Genomic DNA, 23,571 nt, shown 5'->3' on the forward strand with positions numbered 1-23,571 from the left:
GTTCAGAATAACTGAAATATGGAAACAACCTTAATGTTCACCAACAGATGAATCAATAAAGAAAATGTGGTACATATACACAAAAGAATATTATTTGGCCACGAAAAAGAAGGAAACCCTGCCATATGCAACAATGGAGGAAACTTGAGGGCATTATGCTAAATGCAATAACTCAGAGAAAGTACTATAGGACCTCATTTATATGTTGAACCTATAAAAAAGTCAGTATCACATAAAGTATCTCCTCTGACCACAAGGAGATGATGTTAAAAATCATTAACAAAGAAACTGTAAAATTCCAAAATTGTGGGAACTAAATAAAGCACATTAAAACTATCAACTACCAAAGAATAAATCACAAGGGAAACTGTAAAATACTTTGAGGCAAATGAAAATGAAACTACAATATGCCAAAACTTACAGGATGAAGTGAAAGTGGTACTATTGGAGAAATTTGTTACTATAAATATTTATATTAAAAATAAGGAAGAAACAAGAGCCTATTATATGGAGTGAACTAAGTCACAAAGAGAAAAACAAATATTAATGTATATATATGGAATCTAGAAAGATGGTACTGATGAACCTACTTGCAGGGCAGCAATGGAGACGCAGACAGAGAGAACAGACTTGTGGTCACAGTGGTTGGGGGAGGAAGGAGAGAGTGGGATGAATGGAGAGAGTAACATGGAACCAAATACACTACCATCTGTAAAACAGATAGTCAAAGGGAATTTGCTGTACGACTCAGGGAACTCAAACTGGGGCTCTAGGTAACAACCCTGAGAGGTGGGATGGGACAGGAGGTGGTAGGGGGGTTCAAGAGTCAGGGGACAGATGTATACCTATGGCTGATTCATGTTGATGTATGACAGAAACCAATACAATATAGAATTATCTTTCAATGAAAAATGTATTTTTTAAAAATTAAAAAAAGGAGTGACTGAGTGAAGGGAATCAAAGACTACAAAATTTCAATTATAAAATGAATAAGTCATGGAGATGAATAGGAATATCTTGGAGATGCTGCAACTTTGTTTCTAATAAAGCAAATATTGCAATAATGTGAATCACATGAATTTTTTTGATTTCTCAGAGTGTATAATGCAACCGATCAATGCGATTGATCAGTGATCAATGCAAAGAAATAGAGGAAAACAACAGAATGGGAAAGACTAGAGATCTCTTCAAGAAAATTAGAGATACCAAGGGAACATTTCATGCAAAGATGGGGACAATAAAGGACATAAATGGTACGAACCTAACAGAAGCAGAAGATATTAAGAAGAGGTGGCAAGAACATGACCCAGATAACCACAATGGCTTGATCACTCACCTAGAGCCAGACATCCTGGAATGTGAAGTCAAGTGGGCCTTAGGAAGCATCACTATGAACAAAACTAGTGGAGGTGACGAAATTCCAGTTGAGCTATTTCAAATCCTAAAAGATGATGCTGTGAAAGTGCTGCACCCAATATGCCAGCAAATTTGGAAAACTCAGCAGTGGCCACAGGACTCAAAAAGGTCAGTTTTCATTCCAATCCCAAAGAAAGGCAATGTCGAAGAATGTTCAAACTACTGCACAATTGCACTCATCTCATACACTAGCAAAGTAATGCTCAAAATTCTCTAAGCCAGGCTTCAACAGTACGTGAACTGCGAACTTCCAGATGTTCAAGGTGGATTTAAAAAAGGCAGAGGGACCAGAGATCAAATCACCAACATCTGATGGATCATCAAAACAGCAAGAGAGTTCCAGAAAAACATCTACTTCTACTTTATTGACTATGCCAAAGCCTTTGACTGTGTGGATCACAACAGTGGAAAATTCTTTAAGAGATCAGAATACCAGACCACATTACCTGCCTCCTGAGAAATCTGTATGCAGGTCAAGAAGCAAGTTAGAACTGAACATGGAACAACAGACTGGTTCCAAATTGGGAAAGGAGTATGTCAAGGCTGTATATTGTCACCCTGCCTATTCAACTTATATGCAGAGTACATCATGCAAAATGCTGGGCTGGATGAAGCACAAGCTGGAATCAAGACTGCTGGGAGAAATATTAATAATCTCAGATATGCAGATGACACCACCCTTATGGGAGAAGAACTAAAGAGCCTCTTGATGAAGGTGAAAGAGGACAGTGAAAAAGCTGGCTTAAAACTCAACTTTCAAAAAACGAAGATCGTGGCATCCAGTCCCATCACTTCATGGCAAATAGATGGGGAAACAGTGGAAACAGTAACAGAGTTTATTTTCTTGGGCTCCAAAATCACTGCAGATAGTGACTGCAGCCATGAAATTGAAAGACGCATGCTCCTTGGAAGAAAAGTTATGACCAACCTAGACAGCATATTAAAAAGCAGAGACATTACTTTCCCAACAAAGGTCCATCTAGTCAGAGCTATGGTTTTTCCAGTAATCATGTATGGATGTGAGAGTTGGACTATAAAGAAAGCTGAGTGCGGAAGAATTGATGCTGTTGAACTGTGGTGTTGAAGAAGATTCCTGAGAGTTCCTTGGACTGCAAAGAGATCCAACCAGTCCATCATAAAGGAAATCAGTCCTGAATATTCATTGGAAGGACTGATGCTGAAGCTGAAACTCCAATACTTTAGCCACCTGATGCGAAGAACTGACTCAATGGAAAAGACCCTGATGCTGGGAAAGATTGAAGGCAGGAGGAGAAGGGATGAGAGGATGAGATGGTTGTATGGCATCACCAACTCAATGAATATGAGTTTGAATAAACTCCAGGAGATTGTGAAAGACAGGGAAGCCTAGCATGCTGCAGTCCATGGGGTCACAAACAGCTGGACACCACTGAGCGACTGAAAAACAACAGCAACAGTGTTGTACAGGAGGCAGTGACCAACGTAATCCCAAAGGAAAAGAAATGCAAGAAGGTAAGTGGTTGTCTGAGGAGGTTTTACAAAGAGCCAAGAAGAGAAGAGAAAGGCAAGGGAGAAAAGGAAAGATAAAACCAAATAAATGTAGTGTTCCAGAGAATAGCAAAGAGAGATAAGAGGCCTTCTTAAATGAGAAATGCAAATAATAGAGGAACTCAATACAATGGGAACGACTACGAATCTCTTCAAGAAAATTAGAGATATTGAGGGATCATTTCGTGCAAGGATGGGCACAATAAAGGATAGAAATGGTATGGACCTAGCAGAAGCAGAAGATATTAAGAAGAGATGGCAAGAATACATAGAAGAACTATACAAAAATGGTCTTAAAGACCCAGATAATTGTGATGGTGTGGTCACTCACCTAGAGCCAGACATCCTGGAGTGCAAAGGCAAGTGGGTCTTAGAAAGTATTACTACAGCAAAGCTAGTGGGCATAATGGAATTCCAGTAGAAACATTTAAAATACTAAACGATAATGCAGTTAAAGTGCTGCACTCAATATGCCAGCAAATTTGGAAAACTCAGCAGTGGCCACAGGACGGGAAAATGTCAGTTTTCATTCCAATCCCAAAGAAAGGCAATGCCAAAGAATGTTCAAACTACCATACAGTTGCTCTCCTTTCACATGCTAGTAAGGTTATGGTCAAATCCTTCAAGCTAGGCTTCAACAGTATGTGAACTGAGAACTCCCAGATGTACAGCTGGATTTAGAAAAGGCAGAGGAGCCAGAGATCAAATTGCCAACATTTATAGAAAAAGCAAGAGAGTTCCAGAAAAACATCGATTTCAGCTTTATTGACTCCACTAAAGACTTTGACTGTATGGATCACAAAAAACTGGAAAATTCTGAAAAAGATGGGAATGCCAGATACATTATCTGTCTCCTGAGAGATCTGTATGTCTGTCAAGAAGCAATTGCTAGAACCGGACGTGGAACAACTGACTGGTTCAAAAAATTGGGAAAGGAGTACAACAAAGCTATATATTGTTACCCTGCTTATTTAACTTATATGCAGAGTACATCGTGAGAAACGCTAGGCTGGATGAAGCACAAGCTGGAATCAAGATTCTGGGAAAAATATTAATAACTTCAGTTATGCAGATGATACCACCCTTATGGCAGAAAGTGAAAAGAAACTTTAGTTCCTTTAGCCTCTTGATGAAAGTTAAAGAGGAGTGTGGAAGAACTGGCTTAAAACTCAATACTCAGAAAACAAAGATCATAGTATTCGATCCCATCACTTTATGGCAAATAGATGGGGAAACAATGGAAACAGTAACAGACTTTATTTTTGGGGTGCTCCAAAATCACTGCATATGGTACTGCAGCCATGAAATTAAAAGACGCTTGCTCCTTGGAAGAAAAGCTATGACCAACTTAGACAGCATATTAAAAAGCAGAGACATTGCTTTGCCGATAAAGGTCCATCTAGTCAAAGCTATGGTTTTTCCAGCAGTCATGTACAGATGTGAGGGTTGGACCATAAAGAAAGTTGAGTGCCAAAGAACTGATGCTTTTGAACTGTGGTGTTGGAGAAGACTCTTGAGAGTCCCTTGGACAGCAAGGAAATTAAACCACTCAATCCTAAAGGAAATCAGTCCTGAATATTCACTGGAAGGACTGATGCTAAAGCTGAAACTCCCACACTCTGGGCACCTGATGCCAAGAACCAACTCATTGGAAAAGACACTGAGGCTGGGAAAGATTGAAGGCAGGAGGAGAAGGGGACAACAGAGGATGAGATGGTTGGATGGCATCACTGACTCAGTGGACATGAGTTTCAGCAAGGTCCAGGAGTTGGTGATGGACTGGGAAGCCTAGCGTGCTACAGTCCATATGGTCACAAATAGTTGACCTGACTAGTGACTGATCAACAATAACAAAAACTTCTTCACACCCAGAGGATGATTGCTATCAAAAGACCAGAAAATAACAAGTGTTGGCAATGTTATGGAGAAACTGGAACCATTTTACACCAGAAATCAGAAGGTGAAATAGTACAGTGCTGTGTAAAATAGTATTGCAGATCCTCAAAAAATTAAAAGTAAAATTATCATATGATTCAGAAATGCCACTTCTGAGTATATACCTGAAAGAATTAAAAAGCAGGTCTTAAAGATGCTTTATTGACTATGTCAAAGCCTTTGACTGTGTGGATCACAATAAACTGTGGAAAATTCTGAAAGAGATGGGAGTACCAGACCACCTGACCTGCCTCTTGAGAAATCTGTATGCAGGTCAGGAAGCAACAGTTAGAACTGGACATGGAACAACAGACTGGTTCCAAATAGGAAAAGGAGTACGTCAAGGCTGTATATTGTCACCCTGCTTATTTAACTTCTATGCAGAGTACATCATGAGAAACGCTGGGCTGGAAGAAACACAAGCTGGAATCAAGATTGCTGGGAGAAATATCAATAAGCTCAGAAACGCAGATGACACCACGCTTATGGCAGAAAGTGAAGAGGAACTAAAAAGCCTCTTGATGACAGTGAAAGTGGAGAGTGAAAAAGTTGGTCTAAAGCTCAACATTCAGAAAATGAAGATCATGGCATCCGGTCCCATTACGTCATGGCAAATAGATGGGGAAACAGTGGAAACAGTGTCAGACTTTATTTTTTTGGGCTCCAAAATCACTGCAGATGGTGACTGCAGCCATGAAATTAAAAGACATTCCTTGGAAGAAAAGTTATGACCAATCTAGATAATATATTCAAAACCAGAGGCATTACTTTGCCGACTAAGGTCCGTCTAGTCAAGGCTATGGTTTTTCCTGTGGTCACGTATGGATGTGAGAGTTGGACTGTGAAGAAAGCTGAGCACCGAAGAATTGATGCTTTTGAACTGTGGTGTTGGAGAAGACTCTTGAGAGTCCCTTGGACTGCAAGGAGATCCAACCAGTCCATTCTAAAGGAGATCAACCCTGGGATTTCCTTGGAAGGACTCATGCTAAAGCTGAAACTCCAGTACTTTGGCCACCTCATGCAAAGAGTTGACTCATTGGAAAAGACTTTGATGCTGGGAGGGATTGGGGGCAGGAGGAGAAGGGGACGACCAAGGATGAGATGGCTGGATGGCATCACTGACTCGATGGACATGAGTCTGAGTGAACTCCGGGAGTTGGTGATAGACAGGGAGGCCTGGCGTGCTGCAATTCATGGGGTCACAAAGAGTCAGACACGTGAGTGACTGAACTGAACTGAACTGAACTAAAAGATGTATCTGTATACCTGTGTTTGTAGCAACACTATTCACAATAGATAAACATGGAAGCAACCCAAGTGTCCGCTGATAGATGAATGGACAAGCTAAATGTCATCTATATGGTACAATTATTATTCAGTCTTAATCATGAAGAAAACCCTCATAAAAGCTATTACATATATGAACCTTAAGGCCATTATGCTAAGTGAAATAATCTAGTCACAAAAGGACAAATACTGTATGATTCTACTTATATGAGGCATCAGAGAAGTCAAAATCATAGAAACAGAAAATAGGATGGTAGTTGCGAGAAGCTGTGGGGAAGAGGGGTGTGGGGATTTATTTTTAAAAGGTATAGAGTTTTAAGATGAAGACAGTTAAGGAGATGGATGTTGGTGATGGTGGCAGAATATTTGCATGTATTTAATACCACTGATGGAGAAGGCAATGGCATCCCACTCCAGTACTCTTGCCTGGAAAATCCCATGGACAGAGGAGCCTGGTAGGCTGCAGTCCATGGGGTTGCGAAGTCGGACACGACTGAGCGACTTCACTTTGACTTTTCACTTTCATGCATTGGAGAAGGAAATGGCAACCCACTCCAGTGTTCTTGCCTGGAGAATCCCAGGGACTGGGGAACCTGGTAGGCTGCCGTCTAAGGGGTCACACAGAGTCGGACACAACTGAAGTGACTTAGCAGCAGCAGCAGCAGCAGCAATACCACTGAGGGCTTCTCAAGTGGTGCTTGTGGTAAAGAACCCACCTGCCAATGCAAGCAATGAAAGAGATGCAGGTTCGATCCCTGTGTTGGGAAGATCCCCTAGAAGAGGGCATCACAACCCACTCCAGTATTCTTGCCTGGAGAATCCCATGGACAGAGGAGCCTGGCGGGGTAAGTCCATAGGGTTGCACAGAATTGGACACAAGTGAAGTGACTGAGCACGTATCCAATACCACTGAACTATATACTTAGAATGGTTAAGATGTTAAATTTTGTTATGTTTATTTTTATTACTGTAAAACATTTAAAAAATCCATCTAAAACCCCTAATATGTCTGAGACCTAGGATCAGTTCATTAATATGGCAGATTTAAAAATACATCTTCTAACCCTTGGCTCACAGGTAGTGCTTATACCAGTAAAAGTGCATTCCTCACCTGCCTTTGTCAAGTAAACCTTTCCACTTTGGGAAACAAGAGTAATATCTGAAGTATAAAAACTATGGTAAGTATTCTTTATGATATCATCATGAAAGTCAGCTATTAAATCAAAGGTGTTGCCGCCATCAATTGAAAGCCATACCTAAGGGAATAGAAAGACAATATCTCACTAAAGAGATGCCATGTAACAGTCAGCAATTACCTAATCTTCCTACATAAGAAAGTCATGCAGCATAACCATACTCCCACATCCATCATGCATTCATCCCCCCTCACACACACACACACACACACACACACACACACACACACACACACGAGTGTAAAGACTCCTGACATACTTGATCAACCCTCTATTCCCTTCCTAGAGTTTGTGCAATGGTGTATGTGGCAATCTTCAGTTTTATAAAAGATGCATAAAAGAACAAAGTTATTTCATCATCTCTCAACTGGGTCCTCCTTGTTCATAAAAGGATGAAGTGTTGCATGAATTGCTATATGGAGGAGAGTGCTTACCCATATTAAAATGGGTTAAGTGCTTATCCATATTAAAATGACTTTTGTGATGAATTCCTCTATTCTAAAAAGGTTTTTTGTTTGTTTGTTTTTTGTAGTATCTTCAGAGTTTTCTACATATAAGATCATATCACCTATGAACACAGATAATTTTGCTTCTTCCTTTTATATGCAGATTCTATAAAATTTCTTTTTCTTGTCTAATAACTCTGGTCAGAACTTCCAGTACTATATTGAACAGAAGTAGTGAGAGTGTGCTTCCTTGCCTTATTCCTTACCTCAGAGGAAAAGCTGTAAGTCTTTCACTGTTGAGCATAATGTTCATTGTGTGTTTCTTGTATATGGTTTTTATCATGTTTAGGTAGTTTTCGTCTATTTCTAGTTTACTACATGTTTTTATCATGAAAGTATGTGAATTTTATCAAATGCTTTTTTGTATCAACTGAGATGATGTTGTGATTATTTTCCCCCTTCATTCTGTTAATGTGGTGTATTACATTGTTCAATTTTCATATGTTGAACCATCTCTGTGTTACAGAAACAAATCCCACTTGGTCGTAGTATGTATAATCTTTTCAATTCCATTGCTGAATTCAGTTTCCTAGTATTTTGTTGAGAATTTTTGTATCAGTATTGTCTAGGGATTTGATTTATAGTTTCCTTGTAGTATTCTTATCTGACTTTGATATCAGGTTAATGGTGGTCTTAAAGAATGACCTTGGAAATCTTCGTTCCTCTTCATTTTTTTCTTCCCTTTGGCAAGAGTTTGAAGAGGTTTAGTGTTAATTCTTCTTTAAACATTTGGACCAATTCACCAATGAAGTCATAAACCCCTGGACTTTTCTTTATTAGGAGGTTTGACTACTGATTCAATTTCCTAACTAGTTATTGGTCTGCTCAGATTTATTTCTTCATGATTTAAGAATTAGTAGGTTGTGTGTTTCTGGGAATTTACCCATTTGTTCTAGGTTATCCAGGTTGTTAGCACACAATTCATAATATTCTCATATCCTCCTTGTTTCTGTGGCATCAGTTTTAACATCCCCTCTTTTAATTTTTAGATGAATCTTCATTTTCTTAGTTTATCTAGTTAAGTTTTGTCAACAAACCAGGTCTTAATTTAACTGCTTTTTTCTATTCGCTATTACATTTATCTTTCCTCTATTCTTTATTATATCCTTCTATTTGTTAGCTTTCAGTTTGTGGCTCTCCTTTTTTTAGTTCCTTAAGGTGTAAAATTAGGTTGCCCATCCTCCTAGGCAACCATTTAATTTTGTTGTCTCTTTCCTCAAATCCCCTCCCCTCTACATTTCTCCTCCATCATCACTCATAAATAATTTTGATTTTTTTGTGTGAGAAAATAGAAGATACATTCACACATCCTCCATTACCTTAGCTCCCCACCTAACTGCTTTTGAACCCCAAAACCCTTCCTCCCTCCACTTACTACTGTCTGCTAAGATCAATCTCTTCACTAGTTCATATAGATTATCTCCTCTCACCTCTTCAGAAATGTCTTTCCAGTAGTTTGTTCTCTTTCCTGCATCATTAATTTTTCCCTCTCTACCAAGTAATTCCCAGAAGCACAATCATAATTCTTTTTATCTTAAAAAAACCTCTTCTTTTGACCTTTCCTTTTTCAAATACTGTCACATTTCCCTGTTCTACTTTTCAGCAAAACTTTGCAAAAGGTTTGTTTGTATTCACTGTCACTAATTCCTTTCTTCTCATTCTCTCTTCATTAGGCTTTCCACCTCTCTGACCATCAGAGCAACTCCATTATTAACGTATAACCATTCAGCGGAGTAAGTGAAGAATTTACATCTATACTAGAGTGTAAAGTTTAATCTATACATACCTGATTACCGTAAGCATACAGAAAATGGCTTCGTGGGTGGAATATCATTCCAACAGGAGAAGAGAATGATGAAGGAAAAGAGAAAGGTGGAAATTTTTGTATTAAGTCTGGTTTGTTGTGTTTTAGGATCCTCACAGAGACAATGGTATTTTTCTAGAAATAGGTAAAGAAGGAGCAAATGGTAAGATTTCTTTCCACCAACAGTACTACGTCTATGTTACAATTTTAAGAGTTTCTTGTTACTTGGATTTTGATTAAGATAGGGATACAACCTTTAACAGCATAGAATTGAAAGGATTATCAGCTATTGGTATCTCTTTACTTTGCCTCCCCCTACTGTATAGGTCCATCTTGCAGATATTGAACATGAAGTAAAGAGGATCAAATAATTTGTCCAAGGTTTTATAATAAATGTCAAGGGGGGATTTATTGTAGAATCATTCAGTACTGAACTTGACAGGCTCCAATGCCCATTCACTAGAACTATAATGTCAAGTTACTTTTTAAAATGTGAACACCTAGGCCACACTACAGTTCTGTCAGATCATGATTCTGATGGGGATCAGAATATGTACCCCAAGGCATGACACTTTGGTATAAAGTTTATTTTATGCTGATATTTTAGATTCAAAAGATGCAAAAAATTTCTTCCCTCATCTGACTAAAAGCAGCAATATCTGGGATATAAGGCTGCCATTAATTCCTCTTCAGAGCATATCTACTCCCAGAAGGCAGCATGCAAACAAAACCTACCCCAGATCCCTTCTTCAGGTGAGCTTTAAGGCCCACAAGAGACAGAAAAATCACTCAAACTTATTCAAACAAATATTATCATGGACTTTCTTAACTCCTGTTTGTTCTCCTGTAAACCCATTATCTTTTCACTTGTTTTCTTTTAAGTATCCTTCTCACTCAATTTCTTAAACTATTAAGATGGTATGTAGCCTCCAAAATTTAACTACCTTTTGAGTTATTCATCATTGACTCATACCCACATGTGTGTGCATTCAGTTCACAGTCAGTTGTGTCCAACTCTTTGCAACCCCATGGACTGCAGCATGCCAGGCTTCCCTGTCCATCACCAAATCCTGGAGCTTGCTCAAACTCATGTCCATCAAGTTGGTGATGCCATCCAACCATTTCATCCTCTATTGTCCCTTTCTCCTCTTGCCTCCCATCTTTCTCAGCATCAGGGTTCTTTCCAAGGAGTCAGTTCTTTGCATCAGGTGGCCAAAGTATTAGAGTTTCAGCTTCAGCATCAGTCCTTCCAGTCTTGATTTCCTTTAGGATTAACTGGTTGGATCTCCTTGCAGTCCAAGGGACCCTCAAGAGTCTTCTCCAACACCACAGTTCAAAAACATTGATTCCTCCAGTTCCATTCTTATTTCTCAAGATTGCTTTGGCAATTCGAGGTATTTTGTATTTCCATACAAATCTTGAAATTATTTGTTCTAGTTCTGTGAAAAATATGGCTGGTAGCTTGATAGGGATTGCATTGAATTTGTAAATTGCTTTGGGTAGTATATTCATTTTCACTATATTGATTCTTCCAATCCATGAACATGGTATATTTCTCCATCTATTAGTGTCCTCTTTGATTTCTTTCATCAGTATTTTATAGTTTTCTATATATAGGTCTTTAGTTTCTTTAGGTAGATATATTCCTAAGTATTTTATTCTTTTTGTTGCAATGGTGAATGGAATTGTTTCCTTAATTTCCTTTTCTACTTTCTCATTATTAGTATATAGGAATGCAAGGGATTTCTGTGTGTTGATTTTATATCCTGCAACTTTACTATATTCATTGATTAGCTCTAGTAATTTTCTGGTGGAGTCTTTAGGGTTTTCCATGTAGAGGGTCATGTCATCTGCAAACAGTGAGAGTTTTACTTCTTCTTTTCCAATTTGGATTCCTTTTATTTCTTTTTCTGCTCTGATTGCTGTGGCCAAAACTTCCAGAACTATGTTGAATAGTAGCGGTGAAAGTGGACATCCTTGTCTTGTTCCTGACTTTAGGGGAAATGCTTTCAATTTTTCACCATTGAGGATAATGTTTGCTGTGGGTTTGTCATATATAGCTTTTATTATCTTGAGGTATGTTCCTTCTATTCCTGCTTTCTGGAGAGTTTTTATCATAAATGGATGTTGAATTTTGTCAAAGGCCTTCTCTGCATCTATTGAGATAATCATATGGTTTTTATTTTTCAATTTGTTAATGTGGTGAATTACATTGATTGATTTGCGGATATTGAAGAATCCTTGCATCCCTGGGATAAAGCCTACAAAGCCACAGTCATCAAAACAGTATGGTACTGGCACAAAGACAGACATATAGATCAGTGGAACAAAATAGAAAGCCCAGAGATAAATCCACACACATATGGACACCTTATCTTTGACAAAGGAGGCAAGAATATACAATGGAGTAAAGACAATCTCTTTAACAAGTGGTGCTGGGAAAACTGGTCAACCACTTGTAAAAGAATGAAACTAGATCACTTTCTAATACCGCACACAAAAATAAACTCAAAATGGATTAAAGATCTAAATGTAAGACCAGAAACTATAAAACTCCTAGAGGAGAACATAGGCAAAACACTCTCCGACATAAATCACAGCAGGATCCTCTATGATCCACCTCCCAGAATTCTGGAAATAAAAGCAAAAATGAACACATGGGATCTAATTAAAATTAAAAGCTTCTGCACAACAAAGGAAACTATAAGCAAGGTGAAAAGACAGCCTTCTGAATGGGAGAAAATAATAGCAAATGTAGCAACTGACAAACAACTAATCTCAAAAATATACAAGCAACTTATGCACCTCAATTCCAGAAAAATAAACGACCCAATCAAAAAATGGGCCAAAGAACTAAATAGACATTTCTCCAAAGAAGACATACGGATGGCTAACAAACACATGAAAAGATGCTCAACATCACTCATTATTAGAGAAATGCAAATCAAAACCACAATGAGGTACCACTTCACACCAGTCAAAATGTCTGCGATCCAAAAATCTGCAAGCAATAAATGCTAGAGAGGGTGTGGAGAAAAGGGAACCCTCCTACACTGTTGGTGGGAATGCAAACTAGTACAGTCACTATGGAGAACAGTGTGGAGATTCCTTTAAAAATTGCAAATAGAACTGCCTTATGACCCAGCAATCCCACTGCTGGGCATACACACCGAGGAAACCAGAATTGAAAGAGACACATGTACCCCAATGTTCATCGCAGCACTGTTTATATAGCCAGGACATGGAAGCAAACCTAGATGTCCATCAGCAGATGAATGGGTAAGAAAGCTGTGGTACATATACACAATGGAGTATTACGCAGCCATGAAAAAGAATACATTTGAATCAGTTCTGATGAGATGGATGAAACTGGAGCCAATTATACAGAGTGAAGTAAGCCAGAAAGAAAAACACCAATACAGTATACTAACACATATATATGGAATTTAGAAAGATGGCAATGACGACCCTGTATGAAAGACAGCAAAAAAGACACAGATGTGTATAACGGACTTTTGGACTCAGAGGGAGAGGGAGAGGGTGGGATGATTTGGGAGAATGGCATTCTAACATGTATACCTTCATGTAAGAATTGAATCGCCAGTCTATGTCTGACGCAGGATACAGCATGCTTGGGGCTGGTGCATGGGGATGACCCAGAGAGATGTTATGGGGAGGGAGGTGGGAGGGGGGTTCATGTTTGGGAACGCCTGTAAGAATTAAAGATTTTAAAATAAAAAAAAAAGAAAAAATAAATAAATAAAAAGATACTTTAGTGTCCTTAAAACAAAAACAAAAACAAAAACATTGATTCTTTGGCACTCAGATTTCTTTATAGTCCAACTCTCACATCCAATACATGATTACTGGAAAAACCATAGCTTTGATTAGATGAACCTCTGTCAGCAAAGAAATGTCTCTGCTTTTTAATATGCTAAGTTGGTCATAGCTTTTCTTCCAAGGAGCAAGTGTCTTTTAATTTCATGGCTGCAGTCATCATCTGCAGTGATTTTGGAGCCCCCCAAAATAAAGTCTGTCACTATTTCCATTGTTTCCCCATTTATTTGCCATAAAGTGATGGGACTGGATGCCACGATCTTCATTTTTTGAAAGTTGAGTTTTTTAATATAAATTTATTGAATTGGAGGTTAATTATTTTACAACATTGTAGTGGTTTTGCCATACATTGACATGAATCCGCCATGGGTGTACATGTGTTCCCCATCCTGAACCCCCCTCTCACCTCCCTCCCTATCCCATCCCTCTGGGTCATCCCAGTGCACCAGCCCCGAGCACCCTGTCTCAAACCTGCATCAAACCTGGACTGGCGATTCATTTCACATATGATAATATACATGTTTCAATGCCATTCTCCCAAATCATCCCACCCTTGCCTTCTCCCACAGAGTCCAAAAGACAGTTCTTTACATCTGTGTCTCTTTTGCTGTCTCACATATAGAATTATCATTACCATCTTTCTGAATTCCATATATATGTGTTAGTATACTGTACTGCCTCATTTTCTTTCTGGCTTACTTCACTCTAAATAGGCTCCAGTTTCATCCACCTCATTAGAACTGAAAGCTGAGTTTTAAGCCAACTTTTTCACTGTCCTCTTTTACTTTCATCAAGAGACTCTTTAGTTCTTCTTTGTTTTCTGCCATAAGGGTGGTGTCATCTCCGTATCTGAGGTTATTGATATTTCTCCCAGCAATCCTGATTCCAACTTGTGCTTCAGCCAGCCCAGCATTTCACATGATGTACTCTGCATATAAGTTAAATAAGCAGAGTGACAAGATACAGCCTTGACGTACTCTTTCCCAATTTGGAACCAGTCTGTTTTTCCATGTCCAGTTCCAATGTTGCTTCTTGACCTGCATACAGATTTCTCAGGAGGCAGGTAAGGTGATCTGGTAGACCCACCTGTTGAAGAATTTTCTACAGATGGTTGTGATCCACACAGTCAAAGGCTTTGGCGTAGTCAATAAAGTAGAAGTAGATGTTTTTCTGGAACTCTCTTGCTTTTTTGATGACCCAACGGATGTTGCTGATTTGATCTCTGGTTCCTCTGCCTTTTCTAAATCCACCTTGAACATCTGGAATTTCACAGTTCACATACTGTTGAAGCCTGGCTTGGAGAATTTTGAGGATTATTTTGCTAGTGTGCGAGATGAGTGCAACTGTGTGGTAGTTTGAAAAATCTTTGGCATTGCCTTTCTTTGGGATTGGAATAAAAACCGACCTTTTCCAGCCCTGTGGCCACTGCTGAGTTTTCCAAATTTGCTGGCATATTGGGTGCAGCACTTTCACAGCATCATCTTTTAGGATTTGAAATAGCTCAACAGGAACTCCATCACCTCCACTAGCTTTGTTCATAGAGATGCTTCCTAAGGCCCACTTGACCTTGCATTCCAGGATGGCTGCCTCTAGGTGAGTGATCACACCATCGTGGTTATCTGAGTCAGAAGATTTTTTTTGTATAGTTCTTCAGCATTGGACTTTACTTCCATCACCAGTTTCATGTACAACTGGGCATTGTTTTCACTTTGGCTTTGTTTCTTCATTCTACCTGGAGTTATTTCTCTACTCTTTTCCAGTAGCATATTGGGCACTTACTGACCTGGGAAGTTCATCTTTCAGTGTCATACCCTTTTGCCTTTTCATACTGTTCATGGGGTTCTCAAGGAAAGAATGCTGAAGTGGTTTGTCATTCCCTTCTCCAGTGGACCACATTTTGTCAGAACTGTCCACCATGACTCATCCGTCTTGGGTGGCCCTACACGGCATGGCTCATAGTTTCACTGAGTTAGACAAGGTTGTGGTCCATGTGATCAGTTTGATTAATTTTCTGTGATTGTGTGTGCATTGTATGCATAAATAGTTATTTTCTTTTCTCTTGTTAATCTGTCTTTTATCAGTTTAATTTGCAGGGCCCTAATTAGAGGGTAGAGGAAAAATTTTTATCCCCTAAAATCATGCAGGTAGGGCTTGTTCCACTTTTTGTTCATTTAAACTAACCATTTTATGGAAACTTAAATATATACAGAGCAAATACAGCTTATACTATCCTGAAGAATAAGCAAAGCAAAATCATTATACAAACAGCATTGAATTTTGTGTCTTCATCAAACTGAATGATAATCAGAGACAAGACATAAGGTATCAAGTGAAAGTGAAAGTCACTCAGTTGTGTCCAACACTTTGCGACCCCATGGACGTCCATGGAATTCTCTAGGCCAGAATACTAGAGTAGGTAACCTTTCCCTTCTCCAGGGGATTTTTCCAACCCAAGGGTTGAACCCAGGTCTCCTGCATTCCAGGTGGATTCTTTACCAGCTGAGCCACAAGGGAAGTCTAAGAATATTGGAGTAGGTAGCCTATCCCTTCTCCAGCGGATCTTCCCAACCCAGGAATCAAACCGGGGTCTCCCGCATTGCAGGTGGATTCTTTACCAACCTAGCTATGAGGGATGCCCATAAGGTATCAAACTATATTAATTATCATAAATAATTTCACTGCAGCCAATTTTTAATCAACTTATACTGCTAAAGAAAACAAGAACTTGGAATAAGCTTTGGTCAGGTACATTTTCATTATTGTGGTCTCAAGAGCAGTCCCCTCTGGGCTTTAAGGCCTACCTGGTTATGGAAGAGGTAGACGGCAGAACTTTGCTCTTGGTCAACAAGAAATGTTATCACAGTTGAAAGAATAGTTTTGGTTCCTTTTGAAACAGGGGGTAAGCAAGGCAACCATTCAAGAAATGGTTCTTTACTGTAAAAACAAGAGTTTGCCTACAAAAAGAGAAAGGAAAAGTTAATGCCATTGTTGAACTCTTAAAGTCCTCATTATTTTTGTGTGCGGTGTTAGAAAGTGATCTAGTTTCATTCTTTTACAAGTGGTTGACCAGTTTTCCCAGCACCACTTGTTAAAGAGATTGTCTTTACTCCATTGTATATTCTTGCCTCCTTTGTCAAAGATAAGGTGTCCATATGTGTGTGGATTTATCTCTGGGTTTTCTATTTTGTTCCATTGATCTATATTTCTGTCTTTGTCAACCACTTGTAAAAGAATGAAACTAGATCACTTTCTAACACCGCACACAAAAATAAACTCAAAATGGATTAAAGATCTAAATGTAAGACCAGAAACTATAAAACTCCTAGAGGAGAACATAGGCAAAACACTCTCCGACATAAATCACAGCAGGATCCTCTATGATCCACCTCCCAGAATTCTGGAAATAAAAGCAAAAATGAACACATGGGATCTAATTAAAATTAAAAGCTTCTGCACAACAAAGGAAACTATAAGCAAGGTGAAAAGACAGCCTTCTGAATGGGAGAAAATAATAACAAATGAAGCAACTGACAAACAACTAATCTCAAAAATATACAAGCAACTTATGCACCTCAATTCCAGAAAAATAAACGACCCAATCAAAAAATGGGCCAAAGAACTAAATAGACATTTCTCCAAAGAAGACATACGGATGGCTAACAAACACATGAAAAGATGCTCAACATCACTCATTATTAGAGAAATGCAAATCAAAACCACAATGAGGTACCACTTCACACCAGTCAAAATGTCTGCGATCCAAAAATCTGCAAGCAATAAATGCTAGAGAGGGTGTGGAGAAAAGGGAACCCTCCTACACTGTTGGTGGGAATGCAAACTAGTACAGTCACTATGGAGAACAGTGTGGAGATTCCTTTAAAAATTGCAAATAGAACTGCCTTATGACCCAGCAATCTCACTGCTGGGCATACACACCGAGGAAACCAGAATTGAAAGAGACACATGTACCCCAATGTTCATTGCAGCACTGTTTATAATAGCCAGGACATGGAAGCAACCTAGATGTCCATCAGCAGATGAATGGGTAAGAAAGCTGTGGTACATATACACAATGGAGTATTACTCAGCCATGAAAAAGAATACATTTGAATCAGTTCTGATGAGATGGATGAAACTGGAGCCGATTATACAGAGTGAAGTAAGCCAGAAAGAAAAACACCAATACAGTATACTAACACATATATATGGAATTTAGGAAGATGGCAATGACGACCCTGTATGCAAGACAGGGAAAGAGACACAGATGTGTATAACGGACTTTTGGACTCAGAGGGAGAGGGAGAGGGTGGGATGATTTGGGAGAATGGCATTGAAACATGTATACTATCATGTAAGAAACGAATCGCCAGTCTATGTCCGACGCAGGATACAGCATGCTTGGGGCTGGTGCATGGTGATGACCCAGAGAGATGTTATGGGGAAGGAGGTGGGAGGCTAACATGTGTTTGTTAGCCATCCGTATGTCTTCTTTGGAGAAATGTCGATTTAGTTCTTTGGCCCATTTTTTTGATTGGGTCGTTTATTTTTCTGGAATTGAGCTGCATAAGTTGCTTTTATATTTTTGAGATTAGTTGTTTGTCAGTTGCTTCATGTTTGGCAACGCATGTACACCCGTGGTGGATTCAAGTCAATGTATGGCAAAACCAATACAGTATTGTAAAGTAAAATAAAGTAAAAAAAAAAAAAAGTCCTCATTAGCTCCTATAGGCAGATAAACCAATGAACCATTGTGTTGTTATCTTCTTGGGGATGCGAGTCCAGAAAACATGGCCAAACATCCCTTTCTGGCATGAATTGTTAGATAATTGCTGCTGCTGCTAAGTTGCTTCAGTCGTGTCTGACCCTGTGCCACCCCATAGACGGCAGCGCATTAGGCTCCTCTGTCCCTGGGATTCTCCATGCAAGAATACTGGAGTGGGTTGCCATTTCCTTCTCCAATGCAGAAAAGTGAAAAATGAAAGTGAAGTCTCTCAGTCATGTGTGACTCTTAGTGACCCCATGGACTGTAGCCTACCAGGCTCCTCCATCCATGGGATTCTCCAGGCAAGAATACTGGAGTGGGGTGGGTTGCCATTTTCTTCTCCAGATAGATAATTACCATTAAACCCAAGTAGAGCCACCACTCGGAGCAAAGAGTGATTGTTAAGCTTTTCAGTCTGTAGAATTGCCATTCTTTACATTAATAACAACCTATGAAATGATGCACAGCGAAATTTCTTACTTTTTAAAATATTGAATATCATACCTCACTTAGGGTCCTGTTTCTGTCAAAGGTGATAGTAACATAATCAACTATAAAATATAAAGGTACAGAAATTATAAGTAGCATCTATATTTTTAAATGTATCATTAAGTATACTCAAATACAATTTTCTTGCATTTATAACAGGGCATGCCTATTTTGCCTTATATTTAAATTAATTTTTCCCCCAGTTTTAGGCTCTTAACTTATACAAAACAAATCTATCTTTATGTTTAATTCTATTTTTATTTCATTTTATCTAATCTATATGTGCTATCTACGTTGAGAAAAGTTTATTAAAATTTACCTTCAAAGTGTTCTCTGTTAGCAAAACACCTTTCATTATACCACAGTTTTCCTTTGATGTAGTCAACCTACATAAATAAACAAAAGTATCATTTAGGCAATACATAGACTTAAGATGTAAGAAAACATCAGAAAATTTAAAAGTTAGATAGTTCAGGAATGTGAGGCAAATAAAAAGAGAAAAACTGTGTGCCAACAAATAAAAGGTCATGGAGGGCAGTAAACAAGAATATGCTTTTTGAACAGCACACGAAAAAGGAATAAAAAATTTTGCTTGATCAGCATATGTTAATGAAGATGCTGCTGCTGCTGCTGCTGCTAAGTTGCTTCAGTCGTGTCCAACTCTGTGCGACCCCATAGATGGCAGCCCACCAGGCTCCACCGTCCCTGGGATTCTCCAGGCAAGAACCCTGGAGTGGGTTGCCATTTCCTTCTCCAATGAATGAGAGTGAAAAGTGAAAGTGAAGTCGCTCAGTCATGTCCGATTCTTCTCGATACCATGGTCTGCAGCCTACCAGGCCCTTCCATCCATGGGATTTTCCAGGCAAGAGTACTGGAGTGGGGTGCCATTGCCTTCTCTCTATGAATTGTCTATCTGAGGCTCCCAGGAGCTGTTGATCTTTCATTACAGTTAAAACAGGCCATATGCTTATCGTTTATTCTCCTTCAGCTGCAGATAGATTTAAGGAGTCTTCCCAGAAGCCTGACAGCCGCACAAAGCAATAAGAAAAAAATACAGGTTTTGAAAAACTGGTCATAAGAAAGAAACTTCCAAGAAGGTAAGATTATACATGTTGGATATGAGTTATATGCAAGAATTTGAGATGGTTCTGTTATAGGTATCTATAAAAATATGTTGCCTGCCTGCAATAAACAAAGGATTTGCAGCCATCAAGCCACTACAACCACTATAACCACAACTGTGAGCCCCGAGGGAACTCAGGATGGAGACAGATGGGCTGTCTGCCTGCTGCCTTGCCCTCAGTCACTGCAGCCAGCCCCCAAAGATGCACCCTGAGGAGATTCAGGATGAGAAAGCACAGGGTACTGGTCCCAAAGAGCTGAGGTGCACATCAGAGGAATGATTTCAGGGAGCCCAGACTCTTGTATAGAAAAGCACTAAATTCCTTGAGATATATGATTTTCTTTAAAGAAAACTTTTGATGTTCTAACTACCTGGTCTTTGCTACAAAAACTCCTTATATATCCTGGTTCCCCTTTCCCTCTTGGGAGCAGTCTCTCAGAGCTATCTGAGAGGCCATGCCCTGGGCTTATATCCTCAGTTTTGTCCACAGAATAAAATATAACTCTTAACTTTTAGATTATGTAATTTTTTCAGTTAACATAGGAAGACTCTGACTCTTAAATTATTGAGACAAAAGGAAAACCTTCTTACATTTTTAAAGATCAATAATAAAATCTGCATAATCTCTACAATAAAAGCCTTTAAAATATTTTAGAATAGACTGTGGTGATGGTTGCACAACTGTGAATATACTAAAGGCCACTGAATTGTACACTAAAGTGGGTAAATATGCTATGTGAATTATATCTTAATAAAACTTCTAAACAAAGAAGCCTTTTAAAATGGACTAGACAATAATTTATTTGAATTTCAATCTAAGGCATTATATCAAATGAGCCTGTTCTCATATAAATCTTTAGTGTTTAGAATATTGTGATTATCATGACTATATATGGGCAATTAATAAAGAATCTCTACTGGGTCCTGAGATTCCTTTTTTTTTTCCCCCTAACCTGGAATAAAACTGATAATACTTCAGTGAATATCCCTGGGGATAATTTAATCTGAACAGGCTAACTTTATTCCAAGGATGAGCTCATGCCTCAGGCCTGATTTAGAGGCACAAAGACGGGTCAGGAATGAACACACGATCCAAGTAAGGGTAATGAGTCGGCCCTGAGACTTGGAAGTACCAGAAAAGAGATACTTTATTCCTGCGGGGATTGCTAAATTGCTTGCACATAAACTTGGTGGCCGTTCTTACTGACAATTGGAACAAATCCACTGAGAGTGAAGTTAATGTAGAGGAAAGTAGACTCAAATGCTGAGAAGACAGAGTTTGATGGACACTTGTTAGGCACAAAATCCAGTCATGTCTGAAAGCCAGATTCTTCATTCCCTGAATTCCCTGCTCACATGAGCCAACAACTGCATCTCCTTTGCTAAAATCAGATTTAGTTGGTTTCTGTCATTTGCTTTCAAAAGGTTCTGACTATCTGTTTGGAGAGAAAATATAGTTTCTTGTTTGTTTGTTTAAGTTTCTACTTTGATTCATGAACCAGGCCAAATTTTTACATAATGTTATTTAATCACTTCAACTGTAAGAGGTAGATAATGTTATGAACATTTTAAAATGAAGAAATTGAGGCCAGAGAGGTATATGACTGTTCAAAGTTCCATGGTGCATGGCTACTAACTTCCTACAAGACTGGATTCTTGTCTGTCTTCATTTATTCACTCATGGATTCTGCACATATTTATTTGAGATGACCTATGTGCAAGGCAAGGTGGTAACTTATTAGCATACACCAGTAAATAAGGTAGTTCTTGACATGGAACCTAAAATCTGGTGAAACAAGTCAGAGGGCTCAACAGACAAAATAGGGTGACAAACGACAGCCATTAGTGGTGACAGCATTGAGACTGCACAGGAAAGGCACCCTTGGTAGTCACAGAGGGGATTGAAGAAGTGGTAGGAACTCTCTGAGTCATGGGTCCCTAACCTCCAGGATCTAATGCTTAATGATGTGTGGTGGAGTTGATGTAATAATAGCAGAAATAAATTGCACAATAAATGTAATATGCTTGAATCCTTCCACAACCATCCTCCCTCACTCCAGTCTGTGGAAAAATTGTCTTCCATGAAACTGGTCCCTGGTGCCAAAAAGGTTGGGGATCCTTGCTCTAAGTGAAATGAAAGGGAGGGGGAGGGAATGCACCCTAAGGAGATGAAACATCTTGTCCAACTGATTCAAAGTGTAAGAAATGATGGCTCATTTCAAGGTGTGTTTGCTGTGCCTGGAAAGGGCTTCTTGGGGTGAGGAGCAGGCACCACAAGGCTGAGGAAGGCACAAGAGGCTCTGACCATGAAGGACTTTCTATGTCTCTCAAGAGCTTGGATTTTATCCTTAAAGAAGTGACTCCAGATGCCTGCTATTTCCACTAACCAGATTTTGGCAGAGAGATTTTGCCTCATGTCAAGTTCCCAATTGAGGGCCTTTGCACCACTGTCTGGACATATTTTGGAAAAATCATTTCTTCAAATCATTTGAATTTCTGCTTCAATTTCACCCCCTTGGAGAGGTCTGCTATAATCACCTGGCTTAAAATACAATGTTATATTCTCTTCACTCTCTGTTTCTTTTTCCTGCTTTAATTTGAATAAGCCCTTTTTACTCTTCACAGTCTGCTTATGTTTGTGTACTTTTTCATGGCCTAGCTGCTTCAGGAGAATGGAAAGCTACAGGAGAGTCTGGACTTTATCTTGTATGTCTTTGTCTAAACAAGCCTGGCTCAACAAACTTCTGTTGAATGGATGAATAAGTTCAGTTCAGTTCAGTTGCTCAGTTGTGTCCGACTCTTTGCGATCCCATGAATCGCAGCACGCCAGGCCTCCCAGTCCATCACCAACTCCCGGAGTTCACTCAAACTCATGTCCATTGAGTCGGTGATGCCATCCAGCCATCTCATCCTCTGTCATCCCCTTCTCCTCCTGCCCCAATCCCTCCCAGCATCAGTCTTTTCCAATGAGTCAACTCTTCTCATGAGGTGGCCAAAGTACTGGAGTTTCAGCTTTAGCATCAGGCTTTCCAAAGAACACCCAGGACTGATCTCCTTTAGAATGGACTGGTTGGATCTCCTTGCAGTCCAAGGGACTCTCAAGAGTCTTCTCCAACACCACAGTTCAAAAGCATCAATCCCTTGGCACTCAGCTTTCTTCACAGTCCAACTCTCACATCCATACATGACCACAGGAAAAACCATAGCCTTGAATAGATGGACCTCTGTTGGCAAAGTAATGTCTTTGCTTTTTAATATGCTGTCTAAGTTGGTCATAACTTTCCTTCCAAGGAGTAAGCATCTTTTAATTTCAGGGCTGCAATCACCATCTGCAGTGATTTTGGAGCCCCCCAAAATACAGTCTGACACTGTTTCCACTGTTTCTCCATCTATTTCCCATGAAGTGATGGGACCAGATGCCATGATCTTCTTTTTCTGAATGTTGAGCTTTAAGCCAACTTTTTCACTCTCCTCTTTCACTTTCATCAAGAGGCTTTTTAGTTTCTTTTCACTTTCTGCCATAAGGGTGGTGTCATCTACATATCTGAGGTTATTGATATTAATAAATCACCAAGTATTAACTCCTTCAAATTCCTGGCTGGATAGCCACACACATCCCATTCTTACTGTCCTTTCTTCAATCATTACAGAAGAAGCCTTTCCTAAAGGTAAATCCCTATACCTTTGAG

At 39.2% G+C, this 23,571-nt stretch overlaps 1 protein-coding gene across 1 annotated transcript in view; it reads right to left on the reverse strand.

The window, feature by feature from the left end:
• The window catches only part of CATSPERB (cation channel sperm associated auxiliary subunit beta), a 139,195-nt gene that overhangs the window by 57,205 nt on the left and 58,419 nt on the right, over window positions 1-23,571 (reverse strand). The window contains exons 10-14 of the mRNA XM_069559306.1: window positions 19,079-19,145; window positions 18,775-18,821; window positions 16,310-16,462; window positions 9,654-9,806; window positions 7,277-7,421 (exon numbers count right to left, since the gene is read on the reverse strand). Of these exons, the coding sequence (XP_069415407.1) occupies window positions 7,277-7,421; window positions 9,654-9,806; window positions 16,310-16,462; window positions 18,775-18,821; window positions 19,079-19,145 (565 nt within the window). The remainder of the gene's footprint in view (window positions 1-7,276; window positions 7,422-9,653; window positions 9,807-16,309; window positions 16,463-18,774; window positions 18,822-19,078; window positions 19,146-23,571) is intronic.

The sequence above is a fragment of the Ovis canadensis genome, chromosome 18, assembly GCF_042477335.2.
Source record: "Ovis canadensis isolate MfBH-ARS-UI-01 breed Bighorn chromosome 18, ARS-UI_OviCan_v2, whole genome shotgun sequence".
Lineage (NCBI taxonomy): Eukaryota > Metazoa > Chordata > Mammalia > Artiodactyla > Bovidae > Ovis > Ovis canadensis.